This window comes from Lampetra fluviatilis, chromosome 11 (assembly GCF_964198595.1).
Source record: "Lampetra fluviatilis chromosome 11, kcLamFluv1.1, whole genome shotgun sequence".
In the NCBI taxonomy this organism is placed as follows: Eukaryota; Metazoa; Chordata; class Hyperoartia; order Petromyzontiformes; family Petromyzontidae; genus Lampetra; species Lampetra fluviatilis.
Window position 1 is genome coordinate 13267533 of NC_136285.1, and position 21985 is coordinate 13289517.

The 21985-nt window shown below is 50.5% G+C and overlaps 1 protein-coding gene across 2 annotated transcripts in view; it reads left to right on the plus strand.

The window, feature by feature from the left end:
- The window catches only part of HEMK1 (HemK methyltransferase 1, mitochondrial release factors N(5)-glutamine), a 45522-nt gene that overhangs the window by 4209 nt on the left and 19328 nt on the right, over positions 1 to 21985 (plus strand). For both annotated transcript variants that reach the window (XM_078861040.1, XM_078861039.1), the window contains exons 2-4: positions 5374 to 6119; positions 6726 to 6814; positions 11207 to 11300. In XM_078861040.1, coding sequence (XP_078717166.1) covers positions 5475 to 6119; positions 6726 to 6814; positions 11207 to 11300 — 828 coding nt within the window. In that variant the 5' untranslated portion in view covers positions 5374 to 5474. The remainder of the gene's footprint in view (positions 1 to 5373; positions 6120 to 6725; positions 6815 to 11206; positions 11301 to 21985) is intronic.

Sequence of the window (21985 nt, forward strand, 5' to 3'; positions counted from 1 at the left end):
TGAGTGGTGAGGGTGAATGGTGAGGGTGAGTGGTGAGGGTGAGTGGTGATTGGTGAGGGTGAGTGGTGAGGGTGAGTGGGGAGGGTGAGTGGCAGTTGTGAGTGGTGAGGGTGAGTGGTGAGGGTGAGTGGTGAGGGTGAATGGTGAGGGTGAGTGGTGAGGGTGAGTGGTGATTGGTGAGGGTGAGGGTGAGTGGTGAGGGTGAGTGGGGAGGGTGAGTGGCAGTTGTGAGTGGTGAGGGTGAGTGGTGAGGGTGAGTGGTGAGGGTGAATGGTGAGGGTGAGTGGTGAGGGTGAGTGGTGATTGGTGAGGGTGAGTGGTGAGGGTGAGTGGGGAGGGTGAGTGGCAGTTGTGAGTGGTGAGGGTGAGTGGTGAGGGTGAGTGGTGAGGGTGAATGGTGAGGGTGAGTGGTGAGGGTGAGTGGTGATTGGTGAGGGTGAGGGTGAGTGGTGAGGGTGAGTGGGGAGGGTGAGTGGCAGTTGTGAGTGGTGAGGGTGAGCGTGAGTGGTGAGGGTGAGGTTGAGTGGTGAGCGGTGAGGGTGAGCAGTGAGGGTGAGTGGTGATTGGTGAGGGTGCGATTGGTGAGGATGAGTAGTGAGGGTGAGTGGTTGTTGTGAGGGTGAGTGGTGAGTGATGAGGGTGAGTGGTAAGAGTGAGTGGTGAGGGTGAGTGACGGTTGTGAGAGGTGATTAGTGAGTGGTGAGGGTGAGTGGTGAGGGTTAGTGGTGAGCATGAGTGGTGAGGGTGAGTGTTGAGCGTGAGTGGTGAGGGTGAGTGGTGATTGTTGAGGGTGTGATTGGTGAGGATGAGGGGTGAATGGTAAGGGTGAGTGGCGGTTGTGAGTGGTGATTAGTGAGGGGTGTGTGGTGAGGGTGAGCGTGAGTGGTGAATGGTGAGGGTGAGTGGTGAGGGTGAGTTGTGAGGGTGAGCAGTGAGGGTGAGCAGTGAGGGTGAGTGGTGATTGGTGAGGGTGTGATTGGTGAGGATGAGTGGTGAGTGGTCAGGGTGAGTGGTGAGGGTGAGTGGTGAGAGGTGAGGGTGAGTGGTGAGCGTGACTGGTGAGTGGTGAGGGAGAGTGGTGAGGGAGAGTGGTGAGGGTGAATGGTGAGGGTGAGTGGTGAGGGTGAGTGCTGAGCGTTGAGGGTGAGTGGTTGTTGTGAGGGTGAGTGGTGAGAGTGAGTGGTGAGGGTGAGTGGTGAGGGTGAGTGGTGATTGTTGAGGGTGTGATTGGTGAGGATGAGTGGTGAGTAGTGAGGGTGAGTGGTGAGGGTGAGTGGTGAGGGTGAGTGGCGGTTATGAGGGGTGAGTGGTGAGGGTGAGCGTGAGTGGTGAGGGTGAGCAGTGCGGGTGAGTGGTGATTGGTGAGGGTGTGATTGGTGAGGATGAGTGGTGAGTGGTCAGGGTGAGTGGTTGTTGTGAGGGTGAGTGGTGAGGATGAGTGGTGAGGGTGAGTGGCGGTTGTGAGTGGTGATGGGTGAGTGGTGAGCGGTGAGGGGTGAGTGGTGAGCGTGAGTGGTGAGGGTGAGTGGTGAGGGTGAGTGGTGAGGGTGAGTGCTGAGTGGTGAGGGTGAGTGGTGAGAGAGTGGTTAGTTTTGAGGGTGAGTGGTGAGGTTGAGTGGTGAGGGTTAGTGGAGAATGGTGAGTGGTGATTGGTCAGTGGTGATTGGTGAGGATGAATGGTGAGTAGTGAGGGTGAAGTTGAGTGGTGAGGGTGAGTGGTGAGGGTGAGTGGTGAGGCTGAATGGTGAGGGTGAATGGTGAGAGTGAGTGGTGAGGGAGAGTGGTGAGTGAGAGTGGTGAGGGTTAGTGGTGAGGGTTAGTGGTGAGAGTGAGTGGTGAGGGTGAGTGGTGTTTGGTGAGTGGTGAGGGTGAGTGGTGAGGGTGAGTGGTGAGGGAGATTGGTGAGGGAGGTTGGTGAGTGGTGAGTTGTGAGGGTGAATGGTCAATAGTGAGTGGGAGTGGTGAGTGGTGAGGATGAGTGGTAAGGGTGAGTTGTGAGTGGTGAATGGTGAGGGTGAATGATGAGTACAGTCAATATGCACTGCTGTTATCATACCAGGTACCACCACCACAATATGTACTCTCATCATAGCAGATACCACCACAGCAGTATGCACTGCTGTAATCATAGCAGGTACCAACACAGCAGTATGCACTGCTGTAGTGATAGCAGGTACGACCTCAGTCGGTATACACTGCTGTAGTGATAGTAGATACTGCTATCGAGTTGGTAGATACCGCTATAGTAAATACTAAAACAGTCAGTATATACCACTACAGTCAGTCAATACTGCTACAGTCAGTATATACTACTATACAGTCAGTACATACTGCTATGGTGAGTAGCTACTAGAGTCAGTAGATACTATTATAGAGTGAGTAGATACTGCTATAGATTTTGTAGTTACTACTATAGTCAGTGGATACAACTATAGAGTCAGCAGATACTATACAGTTAGTCGTTACGAGTATATAGTCGGTAGATACTACTGTAGGCCCAGTAAATACTACTATGGTCAGTAGTTATTACAGTCACTAAATACTACTACACAGTCAGTAGCTACTACTGGCTCAGTAGATACTACGGTACAGTCAGTAGATACTACTACAGAGTCAATAGATACCACTTCCTCTGTTGTATGTAAGGTGTTGTTAGTATATATACCTATGAGGGGTAAAGATATTTTTTGAGGGGGGGGGGGAGACCACAATTTTCGGAAACATTTTGACATCAACTATTTACCCCACACTTTCTACAACTTTTTGGACTTGTGAAAGCCTCTTATATATTTGTTGGTGGAGAAATGTACAAACAGCCCACCGGGCTTTGACAATACCTTAGTATCTGTGTATATATATGTAAGGTTTTTAAGAAATATATTTTTCACCCGGGCAAAGCCGGGTACTTCCGCTAGTTAAATATATAAAGAGAAGGCGGTTAGTCATAGACAGAGGATAAGATGATGGTCTAGCCTATAGCTTGAACAGGAGCAGGGAGTTGAGCAGGGGTCCCCAACCCCCAGGCCGTGGACCGGTACCAGTCCGTGGCCTGTTAGGAACCGGGCCGCACAGCAGCAGGAGGTGAGAGCGGTGAGTCCGCGTGTGTACACACTCTACACACCGCATAGTGGTGAGCGGTGAGTCTGCATGTGGCCCGCCCATCGTTTTATTGACCACTTCCGTCCGTGCTTCTTTCCCGCACCGCGCACTTGTCTCAGTCACAGTGTTGGTGAGCCCACAAGCTCTAACCCCTAGCCAAAATTAGTAAAAAAACAAACGTTGCCGGAGAGCTTCTTTGAAAAGGGACCCAATGATGAACCCCCCCCCACCCCCCGGTCCGTGAAAAAATTGTCTTCCACGAAACTGGTCGCTGGTGCCAAAAAGTTTGGGGACCGCTGTCCTCCAGGACATCTGTGGAAATTATCTTCAGAGCTCATCAAATTCCTCCGATGTCCATAAATATTGTGATTCTGATTGGTGGAAGGCAGTTTCAGACGATGGCGTGAGCGGAGGAAATTTTTGAGTCCACCAGCCAATGAGTTTTTCCGACCAGCGATACATTTCAGTGTTTGTTCAGAAACGCAAACTGTACTGGTTTTGATCTCCTGGGTCTCATCGGCAGCCTGTTTACAGCCTGTTTACAGCTATTGTCAGGGTCGGGATCGGTGGCTGCTCGCCAACTTTCCCAGTTTAACCTTGTGTTACAGCCATAACACCAATTAAACCTTTTCAATTAATTGAAGAAACTTCAGCCTCGTAACCTAGTTTAAAAAGTGTGAACTGTGAATCCTTTAATTGGTGTGAAGATTCTGGCCTTTATTTTTGCTGAAAGATTTCATCAAGGTGAAAATTAATCACATCAGGGGGCAGTGTTATTCCTCTTCCCAGGAATTACTTTATTTTGCCCTATATTCACGTTTCAGTATTTTCATCCACACCTTTACCACACGTCAATCTCCTTCGCACTCAGCCATGAGCAGTGGGTCCTCACACCACCTTCAAAAAATACAAAAATACCTCCATTCGAAGACCCCCATGAATGCAAATCCCCCCCTCCCTCCGCCCTATGCAGCATCTTGAGATGCGGTCACATTTAGACAATTCATAAATCCAAATTGTCTTTTGTGGTAACCCCTGACCCCTATTAGTATAATTGGGTTATTTTGTGGCAAATTCCTGCTCCCGTGACTAATGAGCTGGATGGACTGGGCTGCCATCTTGAGATCTACTAATGAAGTATATTCATCGTGGAGGAATTCCCTGCGTGCGCTCAAAGTTGCAAGGCCCTGCTTCGTCTTCACCGTTTGCTTCTCGGGCATGTGGGAATTAAGGTGCTGCGCGCATGTGCGCGTGTGTGCGCGTGTGTGTGTACCCCGCTGGTAGTGTAGTGGTTTTCGCACTGCGCTACGAACCCTGCGACCCGGGTTAGATTCCCGCTCACGGCCAACACCAGTGACGATTATCTGAACTGGTCCTAGGCCTCCCCTAGGTCGACTCAGCCTCAAATGAGTACTTGGTGTGAAGTGTAAACATTGCCACTAGGGAGACAAAGGCGGCCGGGCGTGGTGTTGGCCAGCCCCCCATCGTGTGCTGTTCCAGCCATCATAGGTGCTCGCTAGCAGCACTTGCCCCAACAGTCTGTTAAGGCTTTACGGGGGATCTTTGTCTTTGTGTCCCCCGCTATGTGCGTTGGCAGTCGCAACCCCGGCGGCTCGGTATTAATGGGTCACGTTTGCATGTTTGCGTCATTGGCCTAGTTGGGTTGGTGCGGTCCTGTTGTGTGTTTTTTTTTTAAACCTTTTTCCAGATCCTGCAGTTTGTGCAACGTTGATTCACAACTGAAATGTCAAGGTCTGCTCTTACGGTCTACTAACCATCTGGCGTTACGTCTCACCGACCTCTGGGTTGCTCTCCGATGCCTGTCTAGAAACTCTGCCCTCCTCCAATTTGCACACGTGCATCACCCATTGCAAACGTCTTCCTCTCATTAAATCTACAATAATTTATTTGCGCCGTTGTATTCACAACTTCCATATTATCCTGACCATATTCTTCCGTGAATTTCTTGCACATGCTCTTACATTTGAAGACCAGAAGCGTGTTTTTGGTTGCTTTTGTTGAATCCATCTAAGCTATCTGGCCCATGTATTGACACAGACATTACTCCTGCCTCTCTATCAACACTGAAGTTGAACTATCACCTTTACCAAAGTGGTTTATGTAGTCCATAAAAGCCCACACTGTTAATACATCTCTCATCACAATTCCATTTGTTTTGCAAATTGTTTATCCACATAAATCATACTCTGCAGATGCTGGATAGCTTTTTAAATTTGTACACTCACCTCTGTTTTTTGTTTTCATTCATTTCAGCTGAAAAATTGCCCGACCATCAAACAAGAAAACTAAACTGGCACTAAAAATCTTGCAACACTCACGAATTGTCACCGACACCACCACCACCACCACGAACAATGAAGCGGATCGTGAAACCAATCCGGACCTGGATCAGCATCGCCCCACGCACACTGCAGGGCGCAGCACCGTGCCCTGGCTGGCACCGGCCGTCGCTTAACAATTTAGACCTCCGCAGACGTTTTCCGTACGGTCCGTCCGTCATTCCCCTGGCGGCGGGGTCCATTGAAAGCACAGGCAGCGGCACGCCGTTTCAGAGGCCGTGCCAAGAACGATCTCGGGGCGGCCTGCGGTGTCAGGGTCGGGCAGCAGCCCGGCAAAGGAGCGCAGCACGATCCGGAAAATCGGGGCACGGCAGCCTCGCCGGGCCGAGGTGGCCTTCGCCTCCGCGAGACTTCTCCACCTGGATTTGGTCTCCGCGCGCCGGCCGTCCTGTGCCCCCCATCGAGAGTGAAATGACGCGGGCGCGGTCAGCGACTGCGCCTCAAGCCAGGCGGGCGTCTGGAGCCGGGGCGGCCGAGGGTGCGGGAGGGGACGATGGTGACGGCCGTGGCGGCCGTGGCGAAGGTGTGGGAGGACGCGGGAGAGGGGAGACGGCGCTGGGCTGCGTCCGCTCGTGGAGCAGACGATTCCGAGCGGCGGGAATCTCCGAGCCGTGGGAGTCGGCCGCCTACATTGTCGCGCACGTGCTTGGGGCTAAGACGGTGAGGCTGGCGCCGCTCGCGGTCGGTCCCAGGGGCGGGCCTGCCTTAGATGACTTTCCTCACGGCAAAATGTATTAGCTTTTCACTTTGGTTCATGTTTGTGTGCGGTGTTTTCTATTTTTCCTGTAACGCGGTTGTTTTTGCCCTGATTTCTAATTGCGTTTTTTTTATTGCGCTTGTTGAAATTTGCTTCATTATACTGTTGTGTTTTATTTGATTTAATTGATTTTGTATTTTCTGGTGAGCCGGGTCACTCTTGCAAACGAGACTATCGTGGCCGCGAGAGTTCTCCCCTGGCTAAGCAGACAAATCGGAAGTCGAAACGAATGCTGCCGACTTACCACGCGTTCGTGGGAAGAGAGACCCAGTCGGTCAAAACCGGTGCGGATTTGGCTTAAACAGATGCTGCTGGATAATAATGGTCTGAAAAAGCCGCTCGTCCGACAAGCGCAAAAAACCACGCGTGCTCTATTTGTTCGGGGAGACACGTAACTGGGGGGGGGGGGGGAGTGGTGGTTTTGTTTCACAGCACTACGCCGTGTTTTTGCTGATAAAACCCGAGGGATGTTGAGATTTTTGACGCGGGGCGTGTGACTCATCACGCAGATGGCGAGCCTGGGCAGGGCCGTGACTCGGCCCATCGCGGCGGAGGCGCAAGCGAAGGTCGGGGAGCTCTGCCGTCGACGTCTCACGAGGTAGCAGCAGCAGTAACAGCTGTGATAGCAGCAGTAACAGCCGTATTAGCAGCAGTAGCAGCTGTATCAGCAGCAGTAACAGCTGTATCAGCAGCAGTAACAGCTGTATCAGCATTAGTAACAGCTGTGTTAGCAGCAGTAGCAGCTGTATTAGCAGCAGTAACAGCCGTATTAGCAGCAGTAGCAGCTGTATCAGCAGCAGTAACAGCTGTATCAGCATTAGTAACAGCTGTATCAACAGCAGTAGCAGCAGTAACAGCTGTATTAGCAGCAGTAACAGCTGTGTCAGCAGCAGTAGCAGCTGTGTCAGCAGCAGTAGCAGCTGTATTAGCAGCAGTAACAGCTGTATTAGCAGCAGTAACAGCTGTGTTAGCAGCAGTAACAGCTGTGTCAGCAGCAGTAACAGCTGTGTTAGCAGCAGTAACAGCTGTGTTAGCAGCAGTAACAGCTGTGTTAGCAGCAGTAGCAGCTGTATTAGCAGCAGTAACAGCTGTATTAGCAGCAGTAACAGCTGTGTTAGCAGCAGTAACAGCTGTGTTAGCAGCAGTAACAGCTGTGTCAGCAGCAGTAACAGCTGTGTTAGCAGCAGTAACAGCTGTGTCAGCAGCAGTAACAGCTGTATTAGCAGCAGTAACAGCTGTAGCAGCAGCTGTACTAGCAGCAGTAGCAGCTGTATTAGCAGCAGGAGCAGCTGTATTAGCAGCAGTAGCAGCTGTATTAGCAGCAGTAACAGTTGTATTAGCAGCAGCTGTATTAGCAGCAGTTGTATTAGCAGCAGTAACAGTTGTATTAGCAGCAGCTGTATTAGCAGCAGTTGTATTAGCAGCAGCTGTATTCGCAGCTGAAGTAGTATCCTCAGCTGTAACAGTAGTAGCAGCATTAGCAGCACCCACAGCAGTAGCAGCCCAGGACAAGTGCACTGATCTCACTGATGTTAACCTTTGGCAGGATTCAAAGTCAGGTGACCGGCTTCTTAGTGCAGTGCACTCACCACTCTGCCACCACCACCACCACCTTCCCAAACGTTTAATAATCACAGTAACATTGCCTTCCTTTGATATCATGAGCATGGGAGCAGCAGTTTTCATCTCGTGTTCACAGCAGCCCTGAGCATAGTGGTGGGAAAATAAATATATCTATATTCCTGTGGCAGGAGCGAGCGTACACGCTTAGGATGATTACCATTGACTTCCCATGAAGTGGGCGCTGATTTATAACAATGCTGGAAGGATCAAAATGGTGGGGGGGTAAGCCCCCCAACTGGAATTAGCCCGCCCAGGTTTTCTGATTGCGCTGCAGTGGTAATAACTTTGAGGTGCACTCTGTGTATTGCCAAAGGAGATTACCAATTACGTAAAAGCTGCGTGTTTGTGCGACATGTAAAATGGTTATTGGGAACTTTGGACTGAGCGTTATTTAAAAAAAAAAAAGCATTAAAGTCCCCGGCAAGCGCCATCCATTATCATCATCGCCGTCAATGCGTTGGGATTTCGTATCGATCCGTTCTCAGCAGCTACCACCTGCAAGGCACACGTCTCGAGAGTGGTGACTCTTTGTGCTGCATTAGGAATGGAACGCGTCCGAGAGGACATCCAAACGCGCCACTGCACAAAGATCCTCCGTGTAGCCTTTAGAGTTTAGACTGTTGGGGCAAGCGCTATGCGCGAATAGCACCGGTGAAGGCCGGCACGGCACACAAGGGAGTAGGTGGCCAGCACCACGCCCGAACGCCTTTGTATCCCCAGTGCTGATGTTGTTACGCACCGCACCACGTACTCATTTATCTTGAGTCGACGTAGGGGAGCCCCAGGACCGGTTCAGATAATCGTCACTGGCATTGGCCATGAGCTAAACTCGAACCCGGGTCGTCAGGTTCGTAACACAGTGCACTAACCGCTACAATACTGCTCTCACGCGCGCGTGCACACAAGACAAAGATCCCCCGTATATCCTTAACGGACTGTAGAGGCAAGTGCTGTTAGCGAGCACCTATGAAGGCTCCACGCCCGACCGCTTTTGTCTCCCCAGTGGCGATGTTTACACACCACACCAGGTACACGTTTTGAGGCTGAGTCGACCTGGAGGAGGCCCAGGACCTGTTCAGATAATCGTCACTGGTGTTGGCCATGAGCGGGAATCGAACTCGGGTCGCTGGGTTTGTAGCGCAGGGCGCTAACCGCTGCACTACCGCTCCCCACACACACAGACCCACACACGATTGCTCACGATAGGATATGTTTTTCAATAACTTAAAATAGTTTCTAGCATAGAAATAGCACATGCCACATATATACGGTAGAGCAAAAATAACCTGAAGTAAACACCATCTGTAGACACCAGGCAAACTATGTGCATATTCAAGTCGGTGCCAGCACTTGTACAATGATTAATTTGCATTGTGTTTACGTGGGCCTCACGGTGAAACTTTAACAGCCTTGGTGTTTTGGCATGTCGATGATGGGGGGGGGGGCCCAGGGGAAGGTTGCCATACTTCACCACGCCGGTCAGTGCTGGTTGGTGCAGGGAACTACGTTCTGTCTCCCCTCTCGCAAAGTAATAATGATGCAATTTTCTATTCCCAGAATAATTGACGGATAAAAATGATTGTGGCAGAAGGCGCGGAGCCAAACTCGGTGTTGCTCGGAAAGACAGGCGAAAGAGGTCCGGCCTTTAAATTATGTGGTATGCATGCACGTTGAACTTCTTTCGCACCGTACGTAGCCAACCGTGCTAATCGGAGGTGCGGGGGAAGGACAACAGACTGAACACACTAAGCAGTTCCAAAAAAAATAGGTGTCCCTTAAAAGTACGTGGAGATGGAACGTGGGGGGGGCAGGGTGGTGCCACAAAGAAACGACGTCCGGCCGTGATGGTTCTGGTGCCCGGTGTAGAGAGGAGGAGGTTGTGAGTCGCCCTGGGGAGAGAGTTCCACCGTGAGCTGTCGTGCAGGCTGATGGGAGGCGAGAGAGATATGGGAGCTGCCACGAGTTTGTGAGTCGCATTGGGACGAGTTTGTGAGTCGCATTACTGCTCCGGAGAGTTGCACCCATGAGCTACAACGAGTTCCTGGTGCGGTGTGTAAACATCACCACTGGTGGCCAGGTGTAGTGCTGGCCACCCAACCCGATCTTGTGCCATGCCAGCCTTCATAGGTACTCGCTAACAGTCTGTTGAGGCTCTGGGAGGTGGTCTTTGTACTGCCTGTCTGGGTATTGTATTCTGTATCCTGCTACTGAGCCTTTCACACTTCATGGGGCCTCGTGCACCTAGCCTGACACAAGCGCTACGGTGAAGTCACCACCACTTAGTGGCAAGATGGCAGCTATTGTTGCTGCATCCTGTGTGTGTATTCCGTTCATGTACGTGTCAGCTTGCGTATTCCGTGTGTATTTAATAGGTGCTCACGAACAGCACTTGCCCCCAACTCCTTCAACTTTGTTAACATGCACTCTGTGTATGTATGTGTGCATGTATGTGTGCATGTATGTGTGCATGTATGTGTGCATGTATGTGTGCATGTACGTGTATCACAACAACGAGCGGAGCGCCGGGTGGCTAAAGCACAGCAAGTTGGTACAGTAGGGGGCAAAGGTGGTGCATCAGCCAGTCATCTCGGTCATCTCGGTCAGTCGACCCGTGGCACCTGCTGGGTCTGCCCCGTGACCTCCTGCCAGTGGGCGTTCGACACTTCACGTGGCCTCAAGGTGCACTTGGCCTGGCACAAGCGTCGTGGTGACGTCACCGCCACTTAGTGGCGAATGGCGGTTGTTGTTGTATTTTTGTATGTGTGTCTGTGCACGTCTGTTGAGGAGCGGGAGTGCAACGGTTAGCGCGCTGCGCTGTGAACCCGGCGACCCGAATTCGATTCCCACTGACAGCCAACACCGGTGACCATTATCTGAACCGGTCCTGGTCCTTGGCCTCTCCTAGATCGACTCACCCTCAAATTAGTACTTGGTGCGTTGTGTAAAATCATCGCCGTTGGGGAGACAAAGGCGGCCGGGCGTGGCGCTGGCCATCCACTCCTTCTTGAGCCGTGCCAGCCTTCATAGGTGCTCGCGAACAGTACTTGCCCCAACAGTCTGTTAAGACTATACGGGGAATCTTTGCATTTGCCTGCGTGCATGCAATTGAGCGTCTACACATCCTCCGTGTGCATTGCGAGTCGATGTGTGCGCGTCTGCGTAGCGAGCAATTATTAAGTCCCGCTATACTGGTACTCGCTATCAACACTTTCACCAACAGCCCGCTATCGGCTCTACGGTGAACTTCCGGTTTTGCACAATGTCCAACGTTTCGCTCCGCGCACCCGCGCGAGCTTCTCAGGGCACCGGATTCCGAATGTGTCCGTTGTCTGTTTTGTGTTTGTGTGTGCCCGTCTGTGCGCCCCAGCATGCCTGTGCAGTACGTGATCGGCCAGTGGGACTTCATGGATCTCACCCTCAAGATGAGGCCGCCAGTCCTCATCCCAAGGCCGGAGACAGAGGTGAGTCCGGCCGCACCCAACGAGCTCACGCACGACAGTGTTTGTTTTATTTTACCAGGTGATGCCCACTGAGCTATTTCAACTCTTTTCCAGACGAAGTGGAAATGTCCGTGCGTATGTTGAACGTCTTGGCTAACCGTGCTCATCGGAGGTGCGAAACGCTCCTCCTTCCGACATTAAAAAGGCACTGGAGCGATGCACGTTTAAATCTAGATAGAAAACTCATTTATTTTAGAACTGCTCTCTACGTATGTGCTATCTAGAAGGGCCATTGCCTGAAACGTCTTCACCTGTCATATATATTTCCTTTTAAAGCCACACTGTTATTGTTGACGAACGTGTTTTTTGTGTTTGTTATTTGTGCTTGTTCACCACCTGATACTTTGTGTATTTCAAAGGGAGATTCAAAATTCACGTGATGCTTCTTTGTTTCCAAAGTCCTGCCACTTCCTCGTAGTCTATGAGCTAAACACACCCACAGCAGCTGTGTTCCTGCTGCTGCTGCATGCCCAAGGCTCGAGAGTTTGAAGTGCATCTCCACTTGGGATGTTGGTTAATTTGTCTTCACTATTTTGACGTGTGCATGAATACTTAACTCGCCAACAAATATCATGTCAGTCTCAGTGTGTTTTAGGGTTTGTGTCTTTTTTTTAAAGCGGGTGGGGGTGTGTGCCATAAATAGAACAAATGAGATGTTTGTTTTGTGCAGAGGAAGTTTGATCCTGTGGTAGCCGGACTTTGTTTGCTGTGTAATTACCATGTGAATTAGCTCCTGATCACCTGGTGAGAGGTGGGGGTGCTTGTGGGTGGTTGTGGGGAGAGGGCTAAGACAATGGGCAAAGGATGGGGGGGGGAGGGCATCTTTAGCGAGTCACGCGCCCGGCTGCCGGCTCGGGATATAAGAAGGCCCACCACGTACAGCACTCGATCCACCTCTCAGGCACAATGATGGGGCCAGCGTTTCAGGCAGTCAGACTCTGAGAAACCGGCGCGCCAGCTGTGCACGTTTTCATGTTTAGTTGGCTTATACGCACGCACGGACGCACGCACGTGTGTACGTTCGACTCTTTGGTCATTGCAGCTTGACAGAAACAACGAAATTGGAAGGAATAAAAAAAACGAAATCCACACGGACGTGCACGCAGTACCCGCACAGACCCCGTCGATGTTTTTTAAAAGTATAGAGTGACAATGGCCTCCAGCCTGGCTCGGGGAGCTCCCAACGCTGCCCCCCACAGTGCTGGCGCCCGCGGCGGAGGCGGAGGCGGCGGCGGCGAGGACTGCGAGATCTGCTGCGTCGCGTACGACGCGGCGCTCAACCCGCGGCGCTACCTGCTGTGCGGCCACGCGCTCTGCGGCGAGTGCCTGCGCCGGATCGGCTCGCTCGCCACCTCCTCCTCGGCCGCCGTCAGCTGCCCCTTCTGCCGCTGGGCGCCGGCGCTCGTCAGCGCCGGAGACAACGCGGCGCCGGCGGCGGCGGTCGTGCCCTCGCTGGCCTCGCTCGTCCGCCCCTTCAGCGTCGCCATCGTAGCGCTGCCCAGCTGGGACGCCGCGCCGTGCTCGTCCCCTTCTCCTCGGCCGTGCCGAGGCTCGCCGGGCCCCGCGCCGCCACGCCACGGAGACGCGTTTCCCGTCGCCGTCACGGCGCCCTGGCCCTCGCTGGGCGGAATCGTCGCCGGCGGAATCGGCGGAGCGGCCGGCGAGCGAGACGTAGCGTCGGCGGTGCCCGTCGAAGCGTGCGCGTGCGAGCCGACGTTCGCCGTCGACGCCGACGCTGAAAACCCGCAAGAGGACGGCGCCAGCAGGCGCCGCTCGCTCCGGACCTTCTCCATGCTGCACCTGCTCTTCGCCCTCTCCATCCTGGTCATGTGCCTCCTGGGCTTCGTCATGGTCGTCCTGCAGCGGCACGTCAGCATCGGCGTCTTCCTCATCGTCACGTCGCTGCTCGTGCTCGTCTTCTTCGCCTACGTGTGCCTCAGCAGCGACATCCTCAGGGCCGCGTTTTGCACCGGCAAAGCGGACGAGGCAGCGCAGGAGCGGCGGGAGCCCGCGGCGCCGTGACGGGGGACATCGCGCCGCCGATTGCCGGTGGTGTTTTTTTGGGGAACTGGGGAACGGTAAAATGCCCACTCGCATCATTTTTCGTCGTTTGTTTTTCGGTGGAGATTCGGTTGTTTCCTTTATGGACTTTTAAATGCAACGAAGCATCCTTAGGCCGGGTACCGAGTATCTTGCAGAGTCAGCTTCCGTCAACGGTTTGTTGCGCTCAACTGGCGAGGTCGGTGCTTCCGCCACGTTTTTGTGGAACTTCACGATGCCCGCTTGCGCCAGTTTTATTTTTGCCGCGGTGGAGGTTCGGCCGGGAGTGTATGGACAGTAATCGTCCTTAGACCGGAAACTAAGATTGTGCCGAGACAGCGTCTGGTAAAGATGTTGCCGCTGACATTCTTTGCTTCGTCGGTTGATTCTGGCGCGAGCCAGCAACTCGGGGTATTGTAGGTCGCCGATGTAATTGCGTTGGCCGCACGTTACCGGCTAAATGTTTAGAAAACCCTGTTGCCTTTTTGTCCCGACGTTGTTTGTTGTAAACTGATAATTTATTGTCATTGTGTAGTTAGATTGAAATAAAACCACAAACACTGAGCTCTTGTTTAAAACGCAGGAGCTGTGTGTGTTTACGAGCGATGCGTGTGCACGGTTTTGAATTCGCCAAGACTGGCAGCGTTTTCATTTTGTGTGTACTCGAAATACATTTTCACCGTACATGGTATATATCCGTTCAATAATTCATGGAGAGTTCTGCGCATTGTTTTATTAAGATACCTCTATTTTTATTTTAAAGGAGGCCCGATGGCTCAGAGGGCAGAGTGGCACCACTCAGATCCTGGCTTTGAACCCCAGGCATGTTAGTAAGGTTCCAACCTAGTCACTAATGATTCTATTGAAAACAATCATTTAAAAACAAATGTCACACGTTATTGTGGGCACATTCCAGCTCTGAGAACTAAACATTGGTTTACGAGCCACGTGTCTTGAGTGGTCAGTTAAACTGATCTCGGGTTTAAAGTAAATAACAAATTCGTGGCACTTACGTTCCCAGATCTCTGATTATCTGCACAAGTGGTGTTTATTCAAGTCATAGTTATTTGGTAAAATGTGCAGGGTGTGTAAAAAATATGGATATATTGACTTCGCTACAAAAAAATGCACCTGCTCACAATAATCATACAAATGGATATTTATGGCCGTTATATTTTATTGATTAAGGACGCAGTCACTTCGTGAAAGGCGAGGTGGGGCGGGGGGGGGTAGACTACAAATATCCCATTTTTATTTTACATAATAGTATTTATTTTTTGCGCAGAAAGCAGAGACACGGCTCCGTTAATCAGAAATGTTGATGTGATGGACACGCGTGAGTGTGTGCGTGCGTGCGTGACGCACCGCCTAGGGAAGTGGAGGTGCAGTGATTAGCGCGCTGCGCCACCAACCTGGAAACCCGACTTCCATTCCCGCTCACGGAGAAACACCAGTCGTACAGTTATCTGAACCGGTCCTGCGCCTCCCCTAGGTCGACTCAGCCTAAAGTGTGTAGCTTGCATTGCGTGCAGTAACATCTGTTATTTATTATGTTTTATTATTTCCCTTCTACGTGACTTTACCGAAAGAACCAAGAAGATGAATCCCTGCAGTCACGAAAGCTTTAAATCGAAATTTAACATCTGCGTTGTTTATACAGAGACAGTTGAAACCGGGTGGCGCTGGCTGTACCGCCCTCAACCGTGCGCATTGTGCCAGCTTTAATGGGTTCTCGCCAACAGATATTGTGGCCTAATCGGGGAATCTGTGTGCGCGCGCCCACCTGTGTTGTGAACCCCTGTGACCTGATTTAGTTTCATTCACGGCTAACGTCGTGGCAAGCTGTTTCAGAAATTGTCCTGGGTCGCTCCTACAGGGTGTCTCGTCCTTAATTGAGTAGCTGGCGTGATGCGTAAACATCACCACTGGGGAGACAAAGGTGGTCAGCCACGATACTGGACCCACACTACCCCCTCGTGTGCTGCTGTACCCACCTTAATAGGCGCTTGCTAACAGCACTTGCGCTGCCAGCCTTTGTAAGCTGTTTTGGGTCAGTCATTGCGTGGTTTCTAAGCGCGCTTCCTCTCTTGGCGGTTGAGTGTGAACAAAAAACGCAACACGTTCGTCTTTTTGTGGAGGCGACGTTTCAGGCAACGGGCCTTTTAATAGCGCACGAGTTTTATGTTTTAGTTTGGCTGTGTTTTCTCTCTCCGCTCCAAAGAAGAGCCGTGGCCCGAGACGTCGCCTATTATATATAAATAAGCAATTCTCTCTTGAGGGCATCATTATGGACGGGGCCCGCTAAGCACCAGCGCACTCGCTGCCAGCGCAGGGATCGCGAGATGCTTTCGGTTTTAAATGGGACGAGTCGAAGTCGTGAGGGCGACGATGTCGGCTGACAGCCCCTGGGCTGTTTTGTCGCAGGAAGAGTGGAGGGCTCACCAGGATTCCACAATCAACACTCGACTTGTCTGGATTCGCTGGCTACCGTCAGTCAATGCACAAACAATTATTCGGTGCCAGCTGGAGCCCGGCCAGTCGTAGCATAACCATAAATACAGTATAGCATTATATAAGGGCCTACGCTCTTTGTGTACGCGGAATTTGTCGCGAATACGTGGAATCGAGAGCCGGGTTTTTTTTTTTCGCGTCCGCTGCGGCGGCCACGCGAAATAAAATTTTAAAAGCAACAACAACAACAAAAGAAAGAGCACCTCGAAGGCGACAGACATAACAGGTTACCGTGGTACCATGTGTGGCGGAGGGTGGGTTTACTGTAGATAGTTCTAGAAACCGCACTTAAATTAAATAAGTGTTTGTGTATGGCGAAGAGTGCGGTAAACAGCGAATACAGCAAAAGATTTACGACCACAAGTGCTGTGATGATCACTAGATTAATAGTTTCCACGTATATAGTGACGGGTAGGTGAATAAGCGAATATATAGCTGTTCAGAAATACTGCACTGGGTTACAGCATAGAATGAAATAAAACACCGTGCATTATTCGTATGCAGTACAATACAAATTAATAATAATTTACGATCCTTTATCAACACATTTCTGGACAAGTACCTTCCCATGCCGTGCCAGTCACAGGCATTGCTGAACCATACTTCTCCACTCTGGTTGCTTGATGCGGTTTGGGGCACCATCCAGGGACCGGCTCAGAATCGGTCGCCACTGAGAATTAGCTGCAGCTGGGACTCGAACCCAGGTCACCGGGTTCATGGTGCAATGCGCTAATTTACGGTGTGAAAACTCCACCCCAATGTAATTGATACGTATGTATGTTGAACTTCTTTCTCACCGTACGTAGCCAACCCGCGCTAATCGGAGGTGCGAACACACACGAATGTGTATTTTGAGCGTGCGTTAAGCAGCGTGGCGGTTACCAACGTGGTTTTCTATTCTACTCTTTCGCACGATGGGCAAATGTTCAGGAGTTAAACGCCCAACGTCGAGGTCTGCTTCTGGCCACGACGAGAGGGCATCAGGAGTTGTAGAATTCGCGTCATTTTGTCGCGGACCACAGCGGTTTACTGCGTGTCCCGTAGTTTGGCTTGTGTGGCACACCGTCGCACGTTCCCGTGGCCTGTGGCGTTGATGTTGTGTTCATGAAGGAGATGCGTGCATCAGCCTGTTTACGATGTTCCGATGCGGTTGGTGGTTTGTGCCAGCGTATTCGAGGAAGAGGGCACGGGTGGGGGGGGGAGGAGTGGAGGCGGGGAGGCGATGGTGTTTGGGTCTCGATCGATGTGTTCATTGTGTCTGCGTGGAAGACTGCGGTCCCCACCGGCTACGCGTTTTCCTGCCACCTTAAACCACCAAACCTAATGCCGTTGTCGGGGCCGAATGGGCGCCGTTAATTCTAATCCACCCTTCTGCGGTCCGCGCACAGGAGTGTAAATTAAGCAGCGGTGGCGAATAGCAATGCGTTAATTATCGCATGCTCAAAAAAAAAATTACGCGGCTTTATAAAGCGTCGAAAATGCAACCGCTACTCGAACGCGGTGCGGGGAGGGAGGGGAGGGAGCGGGGAGTGTGAAGAGAAGGGTTGTGTTGCTCCCGTAGACCGCTGAAGAGCAGGGGGAATCGAGGCAAGATGATTATCCTGTAGACACTCAACAGAGAGAGGCATTTCCAAGGCAGAAGAGTAGAGGGACATTCTTGAACCAGGGCTTGAGTGTCTCGGTGGTTCATCCGACAATATTACGGAATTTACAAAACTAACACCAACCCTGTCTCACTTGTCATGGCCAGTCGATCTCAACATTGGCATTTAGCTCCTTGAAACAAATTGGTGTGCGTCATATAACATAGTGGAATGCTATTTCCAAACAGAGGGCAAATTTCCTAATTACCAGAAACAGTGGACTGATGTTTCAGGCAATGGCCCTTCTTAAGGGCAGAGTATGTAGATATGTATGTTGAACTTCTTTCGCACCGTACGTAGCCCACCATGCTAATCGGAGGTGCCGGGGAAATGCGTACTGATGCCTTGATTAAGTTTCGTTCATAGGCTCGCAATTCCGGCATCAAATTGCACGTGTAATAGTTGATGTTTTCCCAAAAAAATTGTTCCCATGTATTATTACAGTGCGGTGTTTGTATATAATGAGTAATCTAGCCCCTTGCAGCCACTTGAGGCCGCTATCAATCAAAGAGCCACCTTGAAATGTAAAGGGGTAGGGGGCTGCGGTGGCGGGAATGGATTGTTCCTCCTCTAACAGAGAGGGGTGTCAATCTGTGTGTTGTTTAATCGCCCTAATTTCTCTCAAGAAAAGAGCCCAAATAAGCCCCCATTATCTTTATTTTTTTTCCACAGAGCCAAGTGTAATCAACAATCAACAAAGGCACCTTGAGTAATTAGAGAGTGGGAGGCGGTGTGCATTGAGCTCTCCTTCAAAGAGACCTCTGTTTTTTTTTTGCCGGACACAAATTGATTCAGGTGTGCCTTGAATTATCTGCTGGAGCTGAAGGAGATAATTTGAGATTTGTAGCCGACCCAATTATTGCGAATTTCTTTTGCAAACGATCCAAGGAAGGAAGGAAAGACAGCGGTGGCCGGCTGTGTGGTTGTCTCTTTAGACATTTAACGGAGCAACGATTCCATCTGCAGCTTTGCCCATCTCTACGCCCCTCCCTCACTTGCCCGCGCCACGTTCTCGCATCCCCCCTTTTTGCCGAAATTAAATTCCGTTTAAATGCAACTGTTTGATATCTTTCTAGATTTGAAGCTTTCGTGACTGCAAGGATTCATACTTGTCGGTTTTTCGGTAAAGTCACGTAGGTAAAAAATAAAAATAAAATAATAGAAATAATAATAAAAATAAAATAAAAATCACGACGTTTCGGAGGCAACACAAGTCTCCGTCATCAGGTGGGACCGTCACAGCCAGATTTACTGTCTCACTTGAAACGTCGTGATTTGCTATTTTATTTCTATTATTATTTCTATTATTGTTATTATTTATTTTTTCCTACATGACTTTACCGAAAAAGCTAAGAGTGTTTGATTTCGATTTAAAGCTTTCGTGACTGCAGGTTTTTCATCTTCTTGGTTCTTTGGGTAATGTCACGTAGAAGGGAAATAATAAAATAATATTTTTTTATATTTCACATATTTTTATTTCCCTTCTAAGTGACTTTACCAAAAGAACCAAGAAGAGTATGTTTGATATCTGTTAATATTTAAATGTTATGCCGTGCCGCCCGTCTAGCATATGCTGTTGCCTTTTGTTCCACGCTGCCGGGTGAGTCAGGATTTGCAGAGAAACATTCTCTTCTCCGGGCAGAGCACCCGTCCTGTCTAGCTTGGCCGCATATTCATTTCAAAAAGCGAATGTTAAGTGCCCTCGTAATCCTTGGATATGAAATGTGATTCACCGACCCTGGCGACCGTGCACATATTTGTTGTTTTGACGGTTATTTGTCTCTTGGAGGAAGTAAAAAAAACGCTGAATGTTTTGACCTGGAATGATCTATGGTGAAAAAATTATAATTTATGGGAGAATTTAAAAAAAAACACTCTTAACAAATTAAAAGTTGTTCCAATGGATTGATACATCCTTACTATAGTGGCAAGCGGAAGGAACATATTTCAGGAAAGAGAGTTCCGTGTGTGGTTTATTCACAAATTCCGCTGAAATCTCACCAAGGCTGCTGCAGTAAATGAAGGATGGGTCAGGATGAGAGCCAAGATGGAACATATGGTCTTGAAATTAGGAGATGCTTTATTGCCCACGTTTACACATTACGACAAGCCTTTGCACATCCTTTCTCTTTAACTAAATCTGGTAGCCATAAAACATGTTCCTAATTTATGTCCCTCATTGCTCAGACACACTACGTTAGAAATATCACGTGTCTCCTGCTAAATGCGGCGTTTTTAGACACTGCGTCGCATTTAGAAACATTTGGGAATTGAAAACGTACGTGTGCATTCTGTGTGTGCGTGCGCTACGAAACCCCACCTCAAAGCCGAGTTCAATTCCTGGCCATGGCTAAACATCGGTGGAGAGTGTTAACGTGAGACAAAGGCAGCCGCCAGACATGATGCTCGCCACGCCACCCCCTCTTGTACCTCACCGCCCTTCATGACAAAACATTAGCCAAAACGTCGCCTTTGTATGCGCACGTGTTCTCTCACGGGCCAGGATGTAACATGCACACGCAAATTAATTTCCTAAATGGGTTTTGTTTTTGTGCGCGTGTGTTACTTGTGCAAATGTGCAAGCGCCAACACAGTATCGCCAAAATGATCAGCATTAATAGGTACTCGCGAACAGCACTTAGCCCAACAGTCTATAAGGCTGAGCGGGGCACATTTGTGCTTGGCGTGTGTATGTTACAGAGCAGTGGCTGTGGCTCAATTCTAAGGGGGCGCATAGTTTTTAAATCGAAAAATGCCACGCTTAAACTCAAACATTTAACTCGACAAATACTGTATATATTTAATGTAAGTATATGTACTAAACGTTTTATGTTGCACTTAACCAGATCGGAATCAGAATATTTATTTATACCGGAGGAATCCAATAAGCTATGAAGCTCAGATGTCCAGTAGGATGACACAGAGTACCCATCACTACTTTTTTTTATTTTAACATGTTCAAACTGACGTCCACTAACAAGAATGCATGCGTGAATTATATTTTGAAACGAATCTAAGACTTTTTCTTTAAGATTACACCTGTGTAATCTTTTAGCATTAATCAATTCATGTTATGTCTCAATTAATTCAGGGTTCTTGGTTTAGTTTTGTAAATGACGGATTTGAGGTTACCCCACAGGAAGAAGAAAACTAGATATTACTAATGACAATAGATAAAATAGTAACGAAAAGAATAAACAATGAAAATGTCTTAATTTCAGTATTCAAATAAATTAAATAACCCTGTGTCCTAACTTTTAGGCCACCCTGTATATATATGTGTATCAAAAACAATATCAAATAAGATTATTTACAAAATATATAACTGCTGGCTGAGTCACTCTTTGCAGAATATATCACCAGCCTTGAAAAGACAATACACATTGAAACTACATTGCTTTGTCTGTTTTGCAGTCTGTGTCTCACCTACCTGCTTACGTGACGACAATTAGCAATAGAACAGCCCTGGGTCGTATCAGAATGCCTCTTTCAGCTACTTGAGCAACAAAACGCATTGAACAAATGACATGGCTGGGCTGAAAGGTGTAATGCTTTGCTCAAACACCCGTTCTTACAGCTGGCCTCTCCATTATTTGTGGGCTGCTGCTCAGACTCAACAAAACAAAGAAGCAGACATCACCAGCACTTACTTTAGGTTAATTGCATTGTTTCAGAGTTAATTACTGACGCCGAACGGCTGCGTGGATTGGACCAACCCACACCGGACTCTTGTTTTAAAACTCAGCCTGCTCGAGGAAGGGAGGTCATTCCCAAGGCTCCACATCATCATCATCATCGCCACGAGCGCGCACGACGGAGGCAGAAGGAAACAAGAGCCCGCGTCTAACACCCTGGCAATGAACACCGCGGGTGAACAGAATAACTCGGAGACCTTCGCAGCTGTCCGCGCGGAGCCGCCCGCCGGCGTGGGAACGGGTGGCGCTTCGAGGGTGGCATCCGGCGGGACGGCAGGAACGCGACTCCCCCCGCCTTCCCACGGCGGCGAGGACTGCGAGATCTGCTGCGTCGCGTACGACGCGGCGCTCAACCCGCGGCGCTACCTGCTGTGCGGCCACGCGCTCTGCGGCGAGTGCCTGCGCCGGATCGGCTCGCTCGCCGCCTCCTCCTCGGCCGCCGTCAGCTGCCCCTTCTGCCGCCGGGCGCTGGCCGTGGCGTCCCGCGCGCCGGACGCCGCCGCCCGTCCGCCCGCGCCGCCGTCGGCGCCCCGGATCGCCGATTTTCTCCGCCGATCGGCGAGCACGCCCGCGCACGTCTCGCTCGGCGGGTGGCTCGGGTTCCCGCGGGCGGACCTCGGCTTCCCCGGGAGCTACGGCGCTGCGACGGAGCCGCCTCTCCTCACGACGCCGAGCGTCCCCGGCGGCGACGCGACGGTGGACGTGTCGCCGCGGTGCCCGAGGGCGACGTTGTTTGCGTGCGTGCTGGCGGTGGTGG